General features: G+C 39.5%; 3 protein-coding genes across 7 annotated transcripts in view; 1 reads left to right on the forward strand and 2 right to left on the reverse strand.

Moving 5' to 3' along the window:
- The window catches only part of LOC104965314 (protein kinase C beta type-like), a 469,227-nt gene that overhangs the window by 131,308 nt on the left and 318,894 nt on the right, over positions 1–19,025 (forward strand). The gene's annotated exons all lie outside the window — the stretch shown is intronic.
- Positions 1–19,025, reverse strand: part of lmo3 (LIM domain only 3) — a 224,206-nt gene that overhangs the window by 9,414 nt on the left and 195,767 nt on the right. The gene's annotated exons all lie outside the window — the stretch shown is intronic.
- fam171a2b (family with sequence similarity 171 member A2b) lies at positions 686–11,133 on the reverse strand. Its single transcript, XM_010793560.1, has 8 exons — positions 10,922–11,133; positions 6,884–7,111; positions 5,929–6,021; positions 4,677–4,835; positions 4,303–4,482; positions 4,094–4,207; positions 2,579–2,705; positions 686–2,391 (listed from the first exon to the last, which is right to left on the reverse strand). The coding sequence occupies exons 1-8, from the start codon at positions 11,001–11,003 to the stop codon at positions 906–908; spliced, it is 2,469 nt and encodes an 822-aa protein (XP_010791862.1). The 5' UTR covers positions 11,004–11,133; the 3' UTR covers positions 686–905.

Below are 19,025 nucleotides of genomic sequence, written 5' to 3' on the forward strand. Positions count from 1 at the left end.
GGTCCGGGGGGCATGCTCCCCCGGGAAGATTTGTTTTTAAATGTTGAAGTTAAAAGTATCAATCTGATGCACTTTGAGAGCAACATTAAGAGATCTATGGATACATCTCAACACCCATATGAAACAGAACTGTAAGCAGATTTATTTTTATTTATGGGTATTTTACAAATCACTCCCCTTTCAAACTGTATTCTTGTTTATTAATAACAACTTTTTTTTACTGTCATATAGTATTTTATATAGTAGTTTATTCTCTTATTTTTTTATAACTATAATTGATCATATACAAGATGTGCCTTTACCTCACTGGTTGTAGAAGCTTCTTATATTCGTTAGCATAGCTAGCTAACCAGATTCTAATTCAAAGTTATTGACTGTATGATCAGTGTGGCAGATGAACAGATCGCCACTGGGCTTACAACTAAAGACACAGCCACGCAAAAACTGCGGCATGTGTACGGCTCCTTGTGGGTACTGCAATCTCTGAAGTGCCCGAGTGACGTTCTGGTGCTCTCCGTCAGCAATCAGCATGTGTCAGACGCAAAGGTCAGACGAGACATATACCACGTGATGACACGTTAGGCTCGTGTTGTGTTCAAGGACCCTGACCTTGGCCAGGAAAAACAGGCCCTCCTTGTTTAATTATTTTGCGGTCTAGATTTCTTCAAAATCGCAAAAAAAAATGTTGCGTGTGTTTATAAATTACCTCGAGGGCCGTACCAAATGGTCTCGCAGGCCCTATACGGCCTGGGGGCCGGAGGTTCTCCACCCCTGCTTTAAATGAACCAGTGAAGCATGGTTGTGCTTATTGTGATCTCTCTGTGAAAACATCTTGTTCCAAGTTTGTTGTGGAAAGATTCCCCCTTAAGAAAAGATTGTTAAAAGTGTCAGAAAACTCAAACAGCTCACTTCCTGGGGTGGAACACCATGAGAGGCCTGTCTTCAATCTTCTGCCAGGGGCTCTTCTTGTTCTCTTCTTTGTCGTCGGGGTCGTCCTCTGGGCTTGTCATGGAGTCGCGGCGGTTCTCACTGTTGCTGCTGCGGCTGCTGTTCACGCGACTGCGCCCTCTCCTGGGGATGGTGGACCCTCTGGAGGACGGACCTTCATCGAGAAGAGGGGTGAGGGAGTTCTCCTCGGGTGACACCGGGCGTCCCTCGCTGCTGCTGGGCTCGCTGTGATCGGGATACGCCAGCTTGGAGTAACACTTCCCTCCACTGCTGCTGACACCGTGGCCCTTCCTTCCTCCCGTCCCCCAGCGCTCGTCTTTTCCCTTCCGGTTCATTGCTAACATCCGTTCTTGAGACTCCAAAGGTGGTTCAAGGTTGCTTTCTCGCCCGCTGCTGGGGCCACCCAAGAATCCACCAACACCGCCGCCGCCGCCACCACCACCGAGGTCATTCCCAGCATCGATGTAGGAGTGGCGCACATGAGCGTTATTGCGTCCATCCAGGGAGATGAACCACGCCCTTGGGTGCTGCTTGACACCAAGCTCCAGAAGTTTCTTCTCAGTCAGAGCCTGCAGCTCTCCATTCATCTGAGCCATGGTGGAGTCATTGAAGAGCACCGGGATAGTGACAGGTCCACCGGAGGAGTCGGACGCCCAGCTCGGGTCTTCAGAGTCGTCACCTTGGGATCCACCTTGCTGCTGTTTCTGGGAGTGGTGGTGATGGTGCTGCTGGCCTCCTCCCATCTGGGCACCATCTTTGTCTTGGTCCTTCTGGTCTTTGCCATCTTTGGAGAACTCGGAGGGCAGGCGCATGTAGTGTGCAGGGATAACCAGGGTTGGCACCATGCTCCGGTACATGTTCTCCTTCATCTGGTCGATGGAGCTGCAGAAAATGATCTGGCCCGGTTGGGTGTTGAGGGACGTGGGTCTGGCAAGGCTGTCTGCAGCTGCTGCCGAGTATTCCGGGGGTTTGTCACTCTGGTTTGGCACATACCCTTGGAAGCGAGGCGGGGATGGGGGATCAGAAGCGTAACCTCGGTTGTCGTTGGCGTTGTGGTGTCGGTGATATTCAGACTCCTTGATCTCCATGGGGCTGTAGCTCCGGTTGTAGTCTTCATGCAGCAAAGGGTTGTCCAGGTTGTTGGTCTCTGTGGCACGAGTAACCTTCATTTGGAAGCTTTCACCTCGTTGGGGACCTAGAGCATTTTTTCCCTTTGCGTGTCGAAGCATGTGAGCTGGAACATGCTTGGTTAAGTCATCCCTTGCATTCTGGTAGTCTCGAGATGGGGACATCTCAGATTTGTCATTTGAGGGGCCGGACTCAGCATGGCTTCCGCAGATCAGATTTAGGCGTGAAGTAGATGTTCCTTGGTCTCTTTTTGCACCGTTTAGATTTGCGGCGTGGGGTTTCCCTTGCTGGCGACGAGGTTTTAAACACTTCCGCCTATAAGGTAAACAGACACTGAAGGTCAGAAATGAACGGAACACCTGTTATCTTATGTGGATTACAAGAAGAGTCTGATCTAATATTTTACCAGGGTTCACTATTATCAATTATCGCCACCAAAATTCTGTGATTTTTGCTATTAATAGAAACCTAAATCTGAGACCTGCGCCTACGCTCCCCACACCTGCAGTAGTAGAGCAGCACACAGAGCAGGATGAGCACCAGCAGGGCCAGCGAGCCCAGGATGGAGAGCAGGAACAGGGTGTGGTAGGTGGTGATGTCCCTCAAGCCTGGATGAGACAGACCCAATCCTGCAACACAATTGAAGGTAGAATGAATCCAAGAATCACTCATTGTGTTTCATCAATACTGCTGCCATTTAATATTAAAAAATGTGACGTATTTTCCTAGCAACCTTGATTAAAATCACTAGTTCAAGGAAAGATATAAAGGAAAACTTATTAAAACTCACTGCATTTACACTAGTCAACCTTATTATTCAATGATTTAACATTGCTTTAAATGTTGCTGCCCCAAGGAATTGTGGGATTGAAATAGCTCATTTTTTTTAATAAGGTATGATCTAGTGAACCCTATACTAAAGAAATAAGAAATAAAGCATTGAACCCTCTTTTCTTCAGCATATAGTCAAAAAACATTACATGTATGATTTTTCTCCAAACCATTTTCCTGTGACCTCATTGGAGTGCGTCAAAGTAAAATAAATGACAATGCAGACAACAAGATTTATGTGAGGGCTTTGTTACTAAGAGGTGTAATTTATCCTAAATGTACAATTAAACAGAGACAGCGGATGGTATTGATGGCCAAATGGTGCATTGATATCTCCCAGTATAAGGTATACTGGACCACACTTCACCAAAGATAATGCTGTCCTACAATTTAAATGAACGCACCATTTTGCAAGACTCAAGTAACTTCCTCATCCCCGTTATTTCTTTAATTATAGATCAATTCAAAACATCGATCTTAGGAAGTGTGATTTTGTTTGATTCTGTAACTTGTGTAATAAATACAGTTGCTATAAAAAACCTACTACTATTGGACGTACTGTAGCAAGGGTAGAGAAGATGGACAGTATTGAGAAAAGGACAACCAAAGGAGATAAGAAAATAAGCATTGAAGTATCATCCTTCGCATTTATCCAACTCAATTGTAGCTGAAAATGTGATACTTCCTGGTAATTTTACTCAGATAGTAACCTTTTTAAGCAAAAACAGACTATTTATTCCAGCACGGCCACAATAAACTACTGTGTGTTTATGGTAATGAAGCAACAGTGTGACTCATTGACGTGATTTTAATCGTTTTTTGGACAAAAGTGTAGCCCTATGGCTTTAAACACAAACATTACTAGAAGACACAGTACATGTAGTAGAATATCACCAGCCTCATCATTTTAAGTGGGAGGTTTTTATTGTTATGGGATTGAACTTCTTCCAGGGACAAAATGTTCTATATGTAATGCTTCTCTCAAACAGAGCTCTATAGGAGGAGAATAACACCCCATACAATCTCCCTGTACCGATTTGAATATGTTGTTATAGACATTACAGTCTGAGTTCCCTTTTTCCTATCATCCCAAGAGACATACAGCAACTTCTGCTGGCAAAGCAGCTACACTAAAGATGAAAGCAGCACAAACAGTAGAGTGGAGGCTGTAGATGGGTTACAGTACCTGAAGATGAAGGGAAGGCGGCTAACCAGTATCCCATCTGAGGAACCACCACGTTCCACACAAACTGTTGGCCGTCCTTTTTGATGTAACCCGTCCCGCTCCGAATCCACAATCCTGCAGGAATGTAAATAATCATCACTGTTATTATCATTCACAAGAAAAAATGTAAAATGAAAAACAGGAAAATACAATTTGTGTGCCTCCATTACCTGTCTTAGGCTGATACAGCCAAGCAGGCACGCTGGTGGCCATCCTGTTGCGGGTGTCGGACGGCAGCGGCACCGAGACGTGGATCGGATCTAAGACCTGGATCTCACGGCCATCTTTGTCAAAGAGGTGAATGCTGACCAAGGCCAAAGCCGTCAAGTCTGTCCATCCAGTTTCTGCACCTGAAGAGACACATTTAACAATATCAGTTTTAATTCTTCTTTTATCTGTAAACTTTTGTGTAAGAAAAACATGATGGTACAGGTCTTTTGAGGCCCATAAATCATAAAAATATTTAAAAATACAGGTTCCCCTTAAAACATGTTTCATGTGAAGGGAAGGCAATTTAAGGACACCAGGCTGATTATTCTCCTACCTGAGCTGTTGGTCTCTTGGCCCAGCAGAAAGGGGAAGCCCCCGATCTCATACTGAGTCCTGGCCGTGGTCAGCGTAGCAGACAGAGCGGTGTAGTTGGAGTCTGACGGCAGCTGGAGGGACTTCCTCTGGAGCTGCACCAGAGGCTGGTTACGACCTCCTGCAGAGAAACACATCAGTGAGTAAACTCTGCAACCAGCTCATCATAAGGTGTAAATATACCGTTTTTTAGGGATTGACAGATACGATGCGAAACAATACGATACGAAACGGTACAATGTAGAGCGATACAATACGATATGATGCGGTGTAATACGACACAATGCGATATGATACGGTACAATACGTGGAATATGGTACATTGTATTACGGTAACATTTGATACAATACGATAAGTTGCGATACAATCTGATGCAATACTATACGATACAATAATACTTTGTTTTCAGGTAAAGTTGGAAATGTTTCTTATATCACAGCAGCTCCATTTGTAACATCAACAAGGACAAATATTAAGACAAGATACAAGGATACTTTTAAGATAACATTACAATTACTGAAGACAATTAGTTTAAGACCCTTTAACTTCTATGTACGTTGATCTGGTAATAAACTAGGTTTATCATGCAAATTCACAGATGTAAAAAACACACAAAGAATTTGTCGTCACGCCCCGAAAGACCTAAAGTGTTGCATAAAATAAGTTCTTTGTTTTGTCGTTATTACAGACACATTCAATGAGAAGATGGTCCATCATTACACCTCAGTCTTTCTATCAAAGTAGCTGCTTGGCTTTTTTAATTAATAGGTGGATGTGACTGAGCTTATTTGTAAAAACTGTTAGAAAAAAGCATTCTGCTACAGCTGTTGCTATGGTGATAGCAGCACAAATGGCACAGGGTTATGATAATGATAATGTGAAGCAGTAAAATCTATGGAGGCCCGAGTAGACACATTGGAGAGAAGAGGGGTGTGAATCTGTCTTCACTCTCTGCAGGAGACAAGACTAATTTAAGATGTGTTGACAGGGTAACGGTTGACGTGTGAAACTCACTTTCTCTAGACCCCAAAATAGGACAAATGTTACCCAAAAGGTCTAAATTTTATAAAATAGTCTGTTTTGATTGATTTGAATCCTTGGAGAAGGCTAACAATGATTTATAATTTCAAGGTATGACAGGATGAGCGCTCATTAACAACTTCATTTCTAATTTATTGCGGGTTTTTGGAGATAAATGTGTTATTTTCTTTACCTGGGGACCCAGACAGCACCTGCAGGACGTCATCGTACAGGATGAGTGTTCCTGGCCTCTGGACCAGGAGGTACAGGCTGACTGATGCATACACTAAAAAAGGGAAAGAAAAAGATGAACACAGCAGATTTCCAGGTGCAACAACAAAATGGAACTTGAACAGTTGTAACTTAACGTAATATATTACTTGTGTTACTCTTTAAGGTATCAGGATATCAGAAAGATATGGTTTAGATATTAACAGTGTTTTTTTATTTACATTTTTGAATGATTTTCCTTGAAAAAAGGGAGACACATTTTATTGACAAATAAAGAAGTGCAAATCATTCTTCATTAAACAACCCTCACACGATAATATAAATTAATTTCGAAATAGATAACATTAAAATGGAAAGGGGAAAACAATAGTTAAAATAAATTATTAAAAAGGAATATACAAAAATATATTTCATTGTTTTTGATAGTACTTTCCAGTAATATATGAAGATAATTCCTGATATAATTAATATGACCTGGACCCTCATAAGATACAATTATTAGTTCATAATTTATTGCTAAATAAACTGTTATATGTTGAAAAACTAGCAACAGTGATTGCTTCAGGTCTAATAGTTCTCACTGAAACTCCACAAGAAATTGATTAACCACAGCCTCCTTTAGCAATACAATCTCACTTTTGATTAGAGGTGTTATTATAAATGTAAGAAAAGCATGCACATTTAAAAGAAAAACACAACAGGTTCTTCTAAGACTTTTTTTGAGCAAACTATTTCCATGTAAGACTCTTAAAGCTGTCCAGATCGGTGGAATGAGAGAAAATAGCTGCACAGACAGTCATTGAGATAATTGCTGTGAGGCAGATTTCACAGATATTCATCAGGCTGTAAAACAAGAGGCGGCGAAAGTGCTCTTCATGCTTAATAAAGCTAACTGGGTTTCTTCCTCGGAGACTTACGGGGGATACGGCTGGAGTGCCAGGGCACGGAGTTGGTGACGTAGTCTTGTTTGGAGGCTGTGATGATGACCCATGAGCCCGTACGGTACAGGAAGTTGACTCTCAGGACGCCATCGCTGCCTGCCCGGCTCGACGCCAAGACGGTCTGGTTTCCGTGCACTTCCACCTGAGCGCCCGCCAACGGTGACAGGTCGCTGTTGTCGAACACCTGGACTTTTATTTGCACCTCTGGAAGAACATCGAGACAGATTCAAAGGATTAGTGATAGACAGGAAATGTTATGATAACTTCATTAGGAAACCTTGCAATAAAACGTAACTGCATATTTTTAAATATGCAAGATGGAATCAGTGAACATTGCCATTTTGCCTTATGAATAACTTCATTATTATCTGATATTAAACATTTTTCAGTACGTGAAATAACACGCTAAATATCTCTTCAGAGGGAAATTGTTTTTTCACAATTACGGCTGCATGATTTGAAAAACAAAGAAAAAAGAATTGCAATTATTTTCAGAGATATTGCAATATTTATGATTCATGAAATTGGAGGGATTGATAATGTCTGCATTATTATTCTTATTATAATTGAAAGATGAATAATATGATCATTGTGACGTTATTTTTGACGCATTAACAATTTGTAGGCCATCAATGTTTCACCATAATACTTAAAATTATACTTCCACATATTTTGCTCTTTGACGTATATTGCTCCTATGCACTAGCCCATAATTCAAACAAAAGTGTGCAGAAAAATAATCAGTGTACTCATATTCCACTGCAGTATTAAAGCAGTTATTACACCTGGGTTTGGCTCAATGATTTAAGTCACCTTGGCCGTCTTACAAGGACAACATCATTATGCAGCAGTGCGATGATGTGAACCGCCTAAAATGACCTTCAAACTGTAGGGAATTTGGCATGAAACGACCAGCAGCTGAACAGACACGGTGACCTCCCCCCCACCCAAACTAAGACGTGTGTGTCCCTCGAATCCCCCTTTTTGGCAATATTTAGTAGAGAAAATTAAAATATTCAAAGATAGAATAAGGAGCAGCCCCAGTTTGCAATGTACCCATGAATGTACAGACAACTATCCCTGAATTACTTTAATGCCGTGTTAAACTTAAAAACTACATTTTTGTCAGGCAAGTTCTGCAGTAAGAGAGAGCGTAATTCATCCATTTTGTGATTTCTAAGCACATTTAAAGATGTCTAGTCAAAATGCACATAGGAGATGATGATATCTGAAAGTCTTGCTGAATTAAAAAATATATATTTCACATATTTGCATTTAGATTTAACTGAGTTATGACTATTTTGAGTACCAATTCTGATACGATAATCCGGCGCTAAGGATTAAAAACTACAAGAACTAACTTCCTGTGGTTTTCCGAGGACTTTCACACCAGTCAGTATCTAAACCTCATAAACCTCTGGTGCAAACTCATCATTCCCAGCAGGGATGGATTTTGATTTGGATAGTTGTAGTCATTACAGACGCAGCCATCACATATCCATCATGTGACGGCTCCTCCCGTGTTTTTTCAGCCCCAGTACATTTTGTTTTTCATCTCGACCCTTGGACAGCGGGGATGTGGGTCATGCTGGGGGAGGTTTCCATGGATAAATGCTGTGCTAAGAGCTGTCGTTTTCTAAACCCCCCCCAGGCCTCTGGTGACAAACCCCTCCATGCCAAACTCCCTCAGTCTCACTACTGGCTGCATTCACATCATAAACAGCATGTATGTATGTACAGTGTGTGTGTGTGTGTGTGTGTGTGTGTGTGTGTGTGTGTGTGTGTGTGTGTGTGTGTGTGTCTTTATCCATTGTGCATGAGGTAAGGCTCAACTATTACCATAATTGGTTCAATAAAAAGGTCCCTTGTGTGTGTGTCCAGAGGATTTCTTCAATCTGGGCTTGAAGCAGCTCCATTGACACAAACACTGAGAGTAACAGTGTCACTTCAAGAGTCTGGGAATTTTCACCCACTCAGATACTTGAATAGAAAATCAACTGAGATTTAGTGGAGTGTTAACACTTGTAATGTAGGGGTGAATCATTATAACTTATACTATTTTTTCAAAGGCAGGTTTAAGAAACTAATATTTTGAAGAAATTAAGGGCTGAACAAACACATTTTGAAAAATGTGCATCCTAGTTTATCAAAGTTACAGGTGATGTCTTTAAATGTCCTGTTTTGTCAGTCCAAAACCCCAAAAATATTCACTATTCAGAGAAAAGCAGAACATGTCCATATTTAGGAGACTTTAAAAAGCATTTTTCTGAAATGTTTGCATGATCAATTTACTTTAAACTTTAAGACTAATTGCTTTCAAAATAGTAGATTTTGTTTCTTTTGTTGATCATTAATTTTTGCAGACCTTTAATTTAGACGTTTAGCTTTAAGGTTTTATCCTTTTCTTTAAAATATAATCAACGGATACTGCATCTTTTCTACACAGGCATCTCCAAACTGTAAACGTAAAAGCACAGGAGTCCAGCTAATGAAGAAAAGTGCAGATTCTTTTGTTAATTCATTGATGTACTGTTATAGAAAGACCACTGGAAGCAGTGAATCTTAAATAAATAATGAATTTTCTGAATAGTTGCCGATTTATTTTCTGTCTGGTAATTAACAGCTGCTGCTGAGCAGAACTGTACATTTCTTCAGACGATAATTGCTTCACAACATCTTGTGAATTGTTGGAGCCGCTAAGGAGAGATGTGCTGAGCTGTTCCAAACAAACACCTCTGAGGTATCAATTCATTCACAATGTAATCAGTGGCACAGCGGCTGGGGAGCCAAATCTATTCCAATTTACTCAAAAATAGGCCCCAACAGACAAACAAAGGACTGGAAGATCCCAATTTATAGGTTCTAATATGGCTCTGTTTAGTTAACAAATACCTTAGCTGTAATGTGTTATAGGCCTACTGTAAAATGGATAATGTGTTAGCAGTTTGCTAACATTGTAGCTAGCATATTGAGCTAATTTTAGAAGTTAATATACATTTTGTAGTTTAATCTTCAACAAAGCAACACCTTTTAAAAAGTGACCAAGTCTTTTTTGTAAAACCGATAAGATTTGGTAACTGTGAACTGTATAAAGCGGCCTATGAAGTACAAATACTCCATTACAAGTACAAGTACAGTAGCCTACATTGAAGGTATTCAAAGTAAAAGTATTGCACTAACTATAAAATACAGACCCTTTCTGTCTGTTGGCTTTTATTGCAATATGTATTACTTACTAGTGTTGTGTGTAAATACAATATTAATCCTTCTTTGTATTCTGTTGGTTGGTTACATAAATATGCATAATATTGTACTGCTTGATAATATGTTTCGTACATACAATGTCACTCTACTAGCCTATAGATAAATAAAGTGGAGTGAAACGTGTATTATTTCCCTACGAAATGTAGTAGAGTAAAAGTATAAAGTAGAGTAAATGTACTTAGTTACAATCCAGCGTACTGTATGTGTCCATCCATGCGGTTCAAAATAGCTTGAAGCATAAATAATGCAATGCAAATTACATAATGTCCTTCAAAATAAATCACCAAAATACAATCACTGGTGCATCGACATTCATATGTTTAGTTATGCAAATGCATTTTGGGCTTTTATGAATTCATAATGGTGTCCTGTGTTTTAGTGACACACACAGATAAACATCCTGTCAATGCTGTGCAAAGCAGAAAATAACACACAGGCCTGGGTTCCAGCAGGTGAGGCCTGACATTACAGCAGACTATATTTAAGGCCTTTATACACACATCTGAACAGTATTAGAGCACATACTCTCATGTGGCCCTCTGTGTAATATTACCTCATATTTTAATAAACCCACACCATCAAACTAACATGATGCAACCTCAAAAGCAACCCCTGCGACCATCCCCTTTCAGGGTGCACGATAAGGGGGTGCATCGGTGCAAAAAAAACGCAGCTTTGTCGACAAAAGCCATAAAAAAGCAACCACTCCCATCTCCTCATTGTGCTGCATCCCCTATAAAGCGAGCTTACCAAATGCTCCCTGATCTGGAAGAGATTTGGCCGCGCAGATCGAGACGAAGAGGAGCACACGAGAGATGAATCTGGCCGGCATCCTGGCTCCTACATCTCTAGTCCCAGCTTGGCGGCCATGTATCCATACTCCTTCTCCAGGAAGCAGCAGCGGGTCACTCCTCACACATTTAGCTTCGGATGCTCGCTGAGATGCTGCCGTCCGCCTGTGTGGGCTTCGCCTTGTTTTTATTGTCTGAGGGCATGAAGAGGTAAAGGGGCCAAGGTTTCCCTCTGCTGGGAAAAAGAGGAACAGCAGCTTCTTAGCCACGGCTTCCACAGATGAAATATTTACTTATTGTCAAAGCATTTAATTTATTCATTGCTCCTATCGGGATGTTAAGAGCATTAAATGGAATATAACAAAAAGTGTTTCTGAAGTGAATTACCTACCCTACCTTTAAGAGAAGAATGGAGGTACTTGCACTTTCAGCAGTTTCTGCTGCATTTATAAAAATAAAAATAAATCATATATATACGGTGGCCCTGAAGTGCAAGACACCACAGCATTTCATCAAAACACCACAGCATTTCACAAAACGCCACAGCATTTCAGAAAACGCCGCAGCATTTCACAAAACACAACAGCCTTTCAGAAAACGCCACAGCATTTGACAAAACGCCACAGCATTTCAGAAAACGCCACAGCCTTTCACAAAACGCCACAGCATTTCAGAAAACACAACAGCATTTCCGAAAACACTACAGCATTTCACAAAACGCCGCAGCATTTCAGAAAACACAACAGCATTTCAGGAAACACTACAGCATTTCACATTGGACGGAAAGGGTATTCCTTTAGGGAGAACACTTCTTGTTTGTGATTGGACCATAGACTGTATATATAAAGGATTGGACAGAGCCAGCCAGAGAAGCACTGCTGTGATTGGTTGTTTTTGCTGCCAGTCAAGAAATGACGCTTCGTGATTGGTCAACACCCGACAGCGCAATATGTCCCAACACATTAGCAGTTAGCAAAAACTCAGAGCTCACAGCTCCTCATATCTGTTCAGAAACTGGACAAAAGTTAAACATGTACAAACCACAGACTGTCTATGTCATGGCGAATACAGTCGCTGCTTTATTTATGTCTGTATGACGTTGTTGTGAGTGTGTACGGAGCAGCTAAAGGTTAGTTTAGCCTAATGGATCCGATTCCATTCAGAAAACACGTATTTTAAAAGCCTTTCGCCTGCCGTCTTGTCTGTAGACTTGTCAAAGCGTTAATTCATGGTTTTTACTAACCGTTATCAGTATGTAGTTACTTCGGCATCACTTTGAAACGTGTATTACAATTGACCTTTCGCAAAGCCACGCCCCTAAATGCCCGTTGTCCAATCATATTCGATCACGTGCGCGGCTCCCTGTGGGGGGCGTGGCTTTGCGAAAGGTCAATTGTAATACACGTTTCAAAGTGATGNCGTGAGGTTCATGTATTTTCTTCACTCCGCTGGGAAACTGCTCTCATGTCAAGAAGCATGAGATCAGTGCATGCACTGCATCGTCCAATCAGTGAGCGATACAGAGGACCTTTCTCACTTTTCTTATTTTTCAATTCCTCGCTCCTCAGTCTCGGTCTCACCGGAAGTTGATTTGTCTGCGCCATCTTGAGTAGCGTCCCAAGAAGCGAGGAGCGAGGAGCGATAATGGAGGAGCTATAATCGAGGAACCACCAGACCACCCTTCGATTAAATCCTCAGACACTCGCCCCGCCCCGTTACTGTGTATCGCTCACTGATTGGACGATGCAGCGCATGCACTGATCTGATGCTTCTTGACATGAGAGCAGTTTCCCAGCGGAGTGAAGAAAATACATGAACCTCACTCCTCAGTTTATACCGTGTTTTGTTTCAATTAATGTATCATTTAGTTACAAATATGTGATATACTGAACAACAAAGTGGTCAAGAATCTTTTTATTCATTTTTTGGAAACATTTTCATGATCACTTTTTTCGTTTTACATTTTCATTTATTGTCATTTCCATTCAGTCAGTCATTAAGTGCTATTCAAATGTTAATGTGCTACATATCCAAACAAAGAGACAAAGTGTGCAATCCAATGAATGTTAATCTAACTGGGTTTTGATAGATAATATATCTCTTTTTCTTCTCTCAATTATTTTATTTATATTGTGCACTCTAATCAATATTACATTACATTTAGGTGACGCTTTTATCCAAAGCGACTTACAATAAGTGCATTAGACCAGGAAGATACAACCTTGAAGAAAACAGAATCATATAAGTACATCAGGTTTCATAGAGCCAAACATTTCAAGTGCTACTCAACTGGCTTTAGATAAGCCAGCCCTTTATTAGTATATAAGTGCNTCCTTTCCTCCGGAGCGTCACGTGAAGTGACGTCCGTTTGTGATGACGCCGCACAGCTGATCGTCTGACAGCAGCTCTGTCCCCGTTATTTTCACAAACACCCCCGCCTCTGTTAGTACACATTTACTGACACAAACATTTGTATCATCTGTTGTAGACTCCAATAAATAAAATCAAATAAGAACTCATTCTCAAAAAAGATAAACGCCATTCTTAAAATGTATAAATGAATGCGACGAAGCAATTAATGCCGTTTTATTGTTTTTAACGTTGAAATGACAAGTGAACAGCAGGGCTGCCAACTCTCTCTCATCTGGCGTGTGACACACGCTTTCGCTTTCACTCTCAATCTCACGCTCTCACGCTGCCCAAACTATTCTCACACCAAAAACAAGATGAACCGGCGATCGTTTTTGGTTGGTTATTTACAATGTTGAGTTGACAGCTTCTCAAGCTGTCGATCCGCCCCCACCACTCTTAACAACGTTAACAGACAGCAGAGCAGTGGGAGCCGGTTGGTCAATCCCCGACCCATATTGCTCATGCGCAGATCTAAGATCCAGTAGAAATGATAAGTAAAAGTCTGCTACTTATTGTTCTACTAGGCCAAAATAGAGTCAAAGAGTATATGAGAGTGAGTGTGTTAATTAATATATTTGGCAGTTTGGAGTAAGTCTGCAGATTGGTCTGTGTGTGTGTTTCATGTGGCCTCTCACGACATTTTGTTGGATAGGCTATTTTCCCGGAAATTATTGCGACAAACGATGATACTGTCGGCACCGTTGTATGACCATTTTAGACCACTGACATAAAGACAATATATAATAATAATAATAATCATAATAATAATAATAATTCAAGTACATCCTTTCAAACTGCTAGTCACATCCTCATGTAAATGGCAATTTATCGAGTTCATTTTTATTTATCATACGATAAGTCAATTAATGGCTTATCGCGACAGGCACACAATAAAACAGTGGAAACAAACATGTGTTTGACTTTCATTAGTGAATGAAACTTTGTGCCCTTTATAGTCTGTCCAATATTGTGTATTTGTATATATTGTATATATCCTATATATATAATAATGTCCCTTTACTGACACGATAGCAGTCATTTAGTGCGCATATGTGTAATTAAACCCATGATATTAAAATCTCACTCCAGCCAGGTACCCAAAGTTGGCAACCCTGGCATCAGGTGAAGATGAAGTTGTTGCAGAATTGTTGTAAGTACCGTTTTCAAGACGACAATTCAGTGAAAAGACGGACATTATAATGCCGCGGAGGGGAGGGGCGGCAGCGGCGGGGGGTGTGTGTGTCTACAGAAGGTCCAGTTGTGATAGACACGGTTCGCCACTGGTTATATGTAATGTTGAACATGATAACAGTTGCCATTTTATGTATGAGGCAGGCTTCAATCTTCATTACCTGTAGCTAATACTTTGTTTCTGTTTACCTGTCCGTTCGTTTGTCTGGATTATGGAAAAACTACTGGCCGAATTTCCATGAAACTTCGAAAAATAACTCTGTTGTGATTGGTCAGCCGCTTAAAGATGTCCCGCCCCTTAGCCTATCATGTACAATGTGTTGGAGCGCTAGCCAATAGAAGTGCAAGAGTTATATTATGTTACTATGTTCAGGAAGTAGAAAGGAGTCCAATGGAGGCGTTTGAGGAGGGAACTTTGGGATTTTAGCCTTTGCAGACCATTTACATGCACTAACACATACAGGAAAGGGATAACACCAAAAAGCATAATAGGGCCTCTTTAAAGTATAAAAGGCCTATAGAGTCTAATTGTGATTGTTGGAAGAGCTGATGGTAGAGAGAGTGAAAATGGAGGTGAACAGGAAGTGGAGCCAGTGGGGGAGGAAGTGACCTGATGGAGGCGTTGGCTCTCGGGTTATCAGCCATGCTTTTCCCTCTCACATCATGCTTCACACCGAGGTCTCTGCTGCTGAGTTCCCATGAAACACGGGCTCTCTCTCTCACACATGATGCTGTTGGTTCCAGTTCACAGCTAATGTAATTGCAGGGGACTCATTGATGTTCGGATGGACTACGTTTCCCACCTTAATAACTTTCAATAGAAGAGTAAGGAGAACATTAGGCCTGGTATTCTGTTGCTGTATAATGTCTCTGTCATGTACTTTAATGAAGTTGCTGTATTACAATTCAAAAGGTTTATTTTCTATATGCTTAAACCTCATATATACATGTCTGCCTTGCTGCTTGACTTTATTTTGCGTTTACATTCATCCAAGAAACACACTTTACCGAATGTTTGAAGTCATTTGCAATACATTTAGTGACTGTAGAAAACTCATACTTGAATATTATATACTCTTGTTAATAAAAATGTAAGTCAGTAGTTTTTGATGATGTCTTTAAAGAGGTTAAAGGTCATCTAGGGTTTGGCACTAAAACACACACACACACACACACCCTCAACTACCACAACACTTCATCCATCATATTTGACATACCGCATGAGAAGCACATCTTTGTCTAATAGCTGTAAACAAAGGGGACAATAAATTAACTCTGTTGTCAAAACATTCTTCCATTAAGCTCCATCTTAGCCTGTACTTTAACAACAACTGATTTGCTGACTAAGACTGAACTTTCCACAAAAGAGTTAGGATCACACCTCCTCCATATGCCCTCATTAGACTTTACATAAAGTATTGGCACAGCTCGAGGGTGCAATCCAGGATAATCAGCATTTAAAGTAATAATTATACTCATAAGGATACAAATCATATCAATAAACAAGTCTTACTGTGATACAAATGCATAATGAACGTGTATAACGTATATTAAATACACACATAACTTTATTATGAGTTGGGTAGCACCAAACCAAACTCCATTTAAAAAAGGGCTAATTTAAAGTTTTATCGCTTATTTGACAAGAATAAGCTCTTAATAGTTGAATTTCTCATTGTTAACACATGTTTGCTTTAGGTCGGCTGATAACATGAAGACACTGTCTAAATAAAAACATGCTTTCAGACATTTTTTACAACTAAAAATACTTGGAATGATCTTTTTTGTCTGGTTTTCTATAGTAAAAGTTGTATTACCATGTCAACAATGTTTACCTGTACTCCAATAAATATAAGAACATCTGAATGATGAATATATCATTAAATCACATGTTTTCTGCTTCTCTCACCCTGCAGTCTCGGCTCCTGAATCCACGCAGTCATCTTCTGCTGAGGTTTTCTCCATCTCAAACATTTAGCAGCATTGTTTCAAAGTCCCGAAGTGACGAATACAAAAGTAGCATTTAAAAACACACTATGGTTTGGATAAGAGACTTCAATGAGAGAGAAAAAGTCTGAATGTTCCGGTTTGTTGCTCCTGTCTTGCAGAGATCAGTCTGGTGAACTAGTCTGAGCAACAGGAGGCTGACTGCTCTCTCTGCGTCAATTGCGCTCTGTGGTGATGCCTTCAGGTACCATAGGAAATTATATAATAATGGATTCAACACAAAGTGGTCGCTAGTCTTCAAGGCGGCCAGAAAAAGAGAATATTATATTATATATATTTTAAATCAAATCGTGTCAATAAAACAATAAAGGACGAAACAACGCAAGGGTACGGTCTTATGAAACAATGATAAAAAAAAATCAAAAAGTATAAAAAAATACACAGGAAAACAATAATTTAAATAAATACATAAATAATAATTGTTTGAAAATTCAAAGGTTTTAAAATCAAAACATTTTTAAGAGTGGTATTCAAAAACCAAGGTCGTCTTTTCTTAGTCTTATTAAATGTATGAAAAGATGCCGAATAAGGATCAAGATGAATATATTATTCAATAAAGTTAATTAACTACTATTCCACTATAGTCACAATAAGTCACATGTTTGACTTATCTTGTAAATAAAACATAATGTAGTGACATACTTTGAGTATTTTAATTAATGTCAGTACATTTACTTATTTGAATGTATTTTTATGTCAGAAATGCATCCCTTTGTGAGACGTTTAGATGAGCCTAGAGTCCAGTAAGAATACAACTTGTTTCCTTAAGTTGTAAATAAATGGTAATTAGTGAACAAACAAATAAAACAATCTTCTAAAAAGCATAAAGTGTTATAATATTTGTGTTGTCAATTATTATCAAGGATGTATATGGATGTATGTACATATCCTATATTCTATTGACATGTATATAGACTTTTTGCACTACTTTTTATTTTGTATTTTATTATATATGTTGCATTGTTGGAGACAATGTCATCAGGTCAGAAGAATTTCATTGCCATTTTTACACTTTAGCTTATGTGCATATGAGAATCAAACCGTTGAATCTGAATCTAAAGAGAACAGCTGTAGTTTTTCCAGCAGCACCTGAAGGCAACATGAGGAAGAGAGATGCTCTGGCTCCATCAGCAGGAGGGAGGAGGTAATGCAGCATCTCTGTTAAAACCATAGGTTAAAACCAGACAGAGCAAGAAGAGTCATCACATCCTGTTTCTGTTCATCAAGTCAACACATACCTGCCTTGTAAATAAGAACCATGGTTTCCCAGTCATCGGCCTATCTATCTATCTATCTATCTATCTATCTATCTATCTATCTATCTATCTATCTATCTATCTATCCATCTATCTATCTACCTATCTATCTATCTATCTATCTATCTATCTATCTATCTATCTATCTATCTATCTATCTATCTATCTATCTATCTATCCTGTCTTCTGTCTGTCTGTCTGTCTGTCTATCCATCTATCTATCTATCTATCTATCTATCTATCCATCCATCCACCCACCCACCCACCTACCTACCTACCTATCTATCTATATATCTATCTACAAACATTGTATTACATTATTTTAATAGTATGATCTTATACTAATCATAATTGTAAAATAATGTAATACAATGTTTGTAGATAGATATATAGATAGATAGGTAGGTAGGTAGGTGGGTGGGTGNTATATATATATATAGGACATAGAACACATAAGACTAATAAACAGATAAGCATTGTGTATTTTGATCAAAATTACTTGAGTAAATCTAGTTAGTTACTTAACACCTCTGCTCAAATGAAATAAATAGAAACGAGTTTGTGATAATATGATTTATATACATATCATGTACTCCTATGAACCTGAATGTGTATTCATTGTGTTGACAGGATTCCGGTTAGCCGATAGCTAGCTGCGGAATATATATTAATATATTCATTAATATTGTTACCTCTCTGATGTCCTGGTCGGCGCTCAGGAAGCCCTGGATGTGACTGAACATCTCGGTGACAGACATTTCTGATTTTAGTCAAATGTTAATTAAGATACTGAAGATGAAACGTGTGCAGCAGCTAAGCTAAGAAGCTAACATATAAACATCAACGTGCTGGAAGCTGGAAAAGGAACCGCCTGCTTTATGTGGCGCGCGGAGATGATGTCATCATTTCAACGTCACGCTGAATTATATTTTTTTCATCATATAGTTTAGTTTATTACTTATTCAAGCATTATATGTATTTTGTTGTTGTGTTTCATGTGTTTGTTGTAAAGCACTGGTGGTAATATGTGCTATAAAAAATAACCTTTGGTACAATTATGATTAGTATAAGATCATACTATTAAAATAATGTAATACAATGTTTGTAGATAGATAGATAGATAGATAGATGGGTGGGTGGATGGATGGATGGATGGATGGATGGATAGATAGATAGATAGATAGATAGATAGATAGA

This window comes from Notothenia coriiceps, unplaced genomic scaffold (assembly GCF_000735185.1).
Source record: "Notothenia coriiceps isolate Sejong01 unplaced genomic scaffold, NC01 NC01_scaffold00037244, whole genome shotgun sequence".
Lineage (NCBI taxonomy): Eukaryota > Metazoa > Chordata > Actinopteri > Perciformes > Nototheniidae > Notothenia > Notothenia coriiceps.

Bases quoted from the DNA above. Each gene is read 5' to 3' on its own strand.
- fam171a2b (XM_010793560.1), bottom strand. From the start codon at position 11,003: ATGCCGGCCAGATTCATCTCTCGTGTGCTCCTCTTCGTCTCGATCTGC. The intron at 4,836-5,928 runs GTAAAGAAAATA...GTTTCTCTGCAG, and splicing joins GGTGCTGTCTGGGTCCCCAG to GAGGTCGTAACCAGCCTCTG. The intron at 2,706-4,093 runs GTACTGTAACCC...ATTGTGTTGCAG, and splicing joins CGCCTTCCCTTCATCTTCAG to GATTGGGTCTGTCTCATCCA.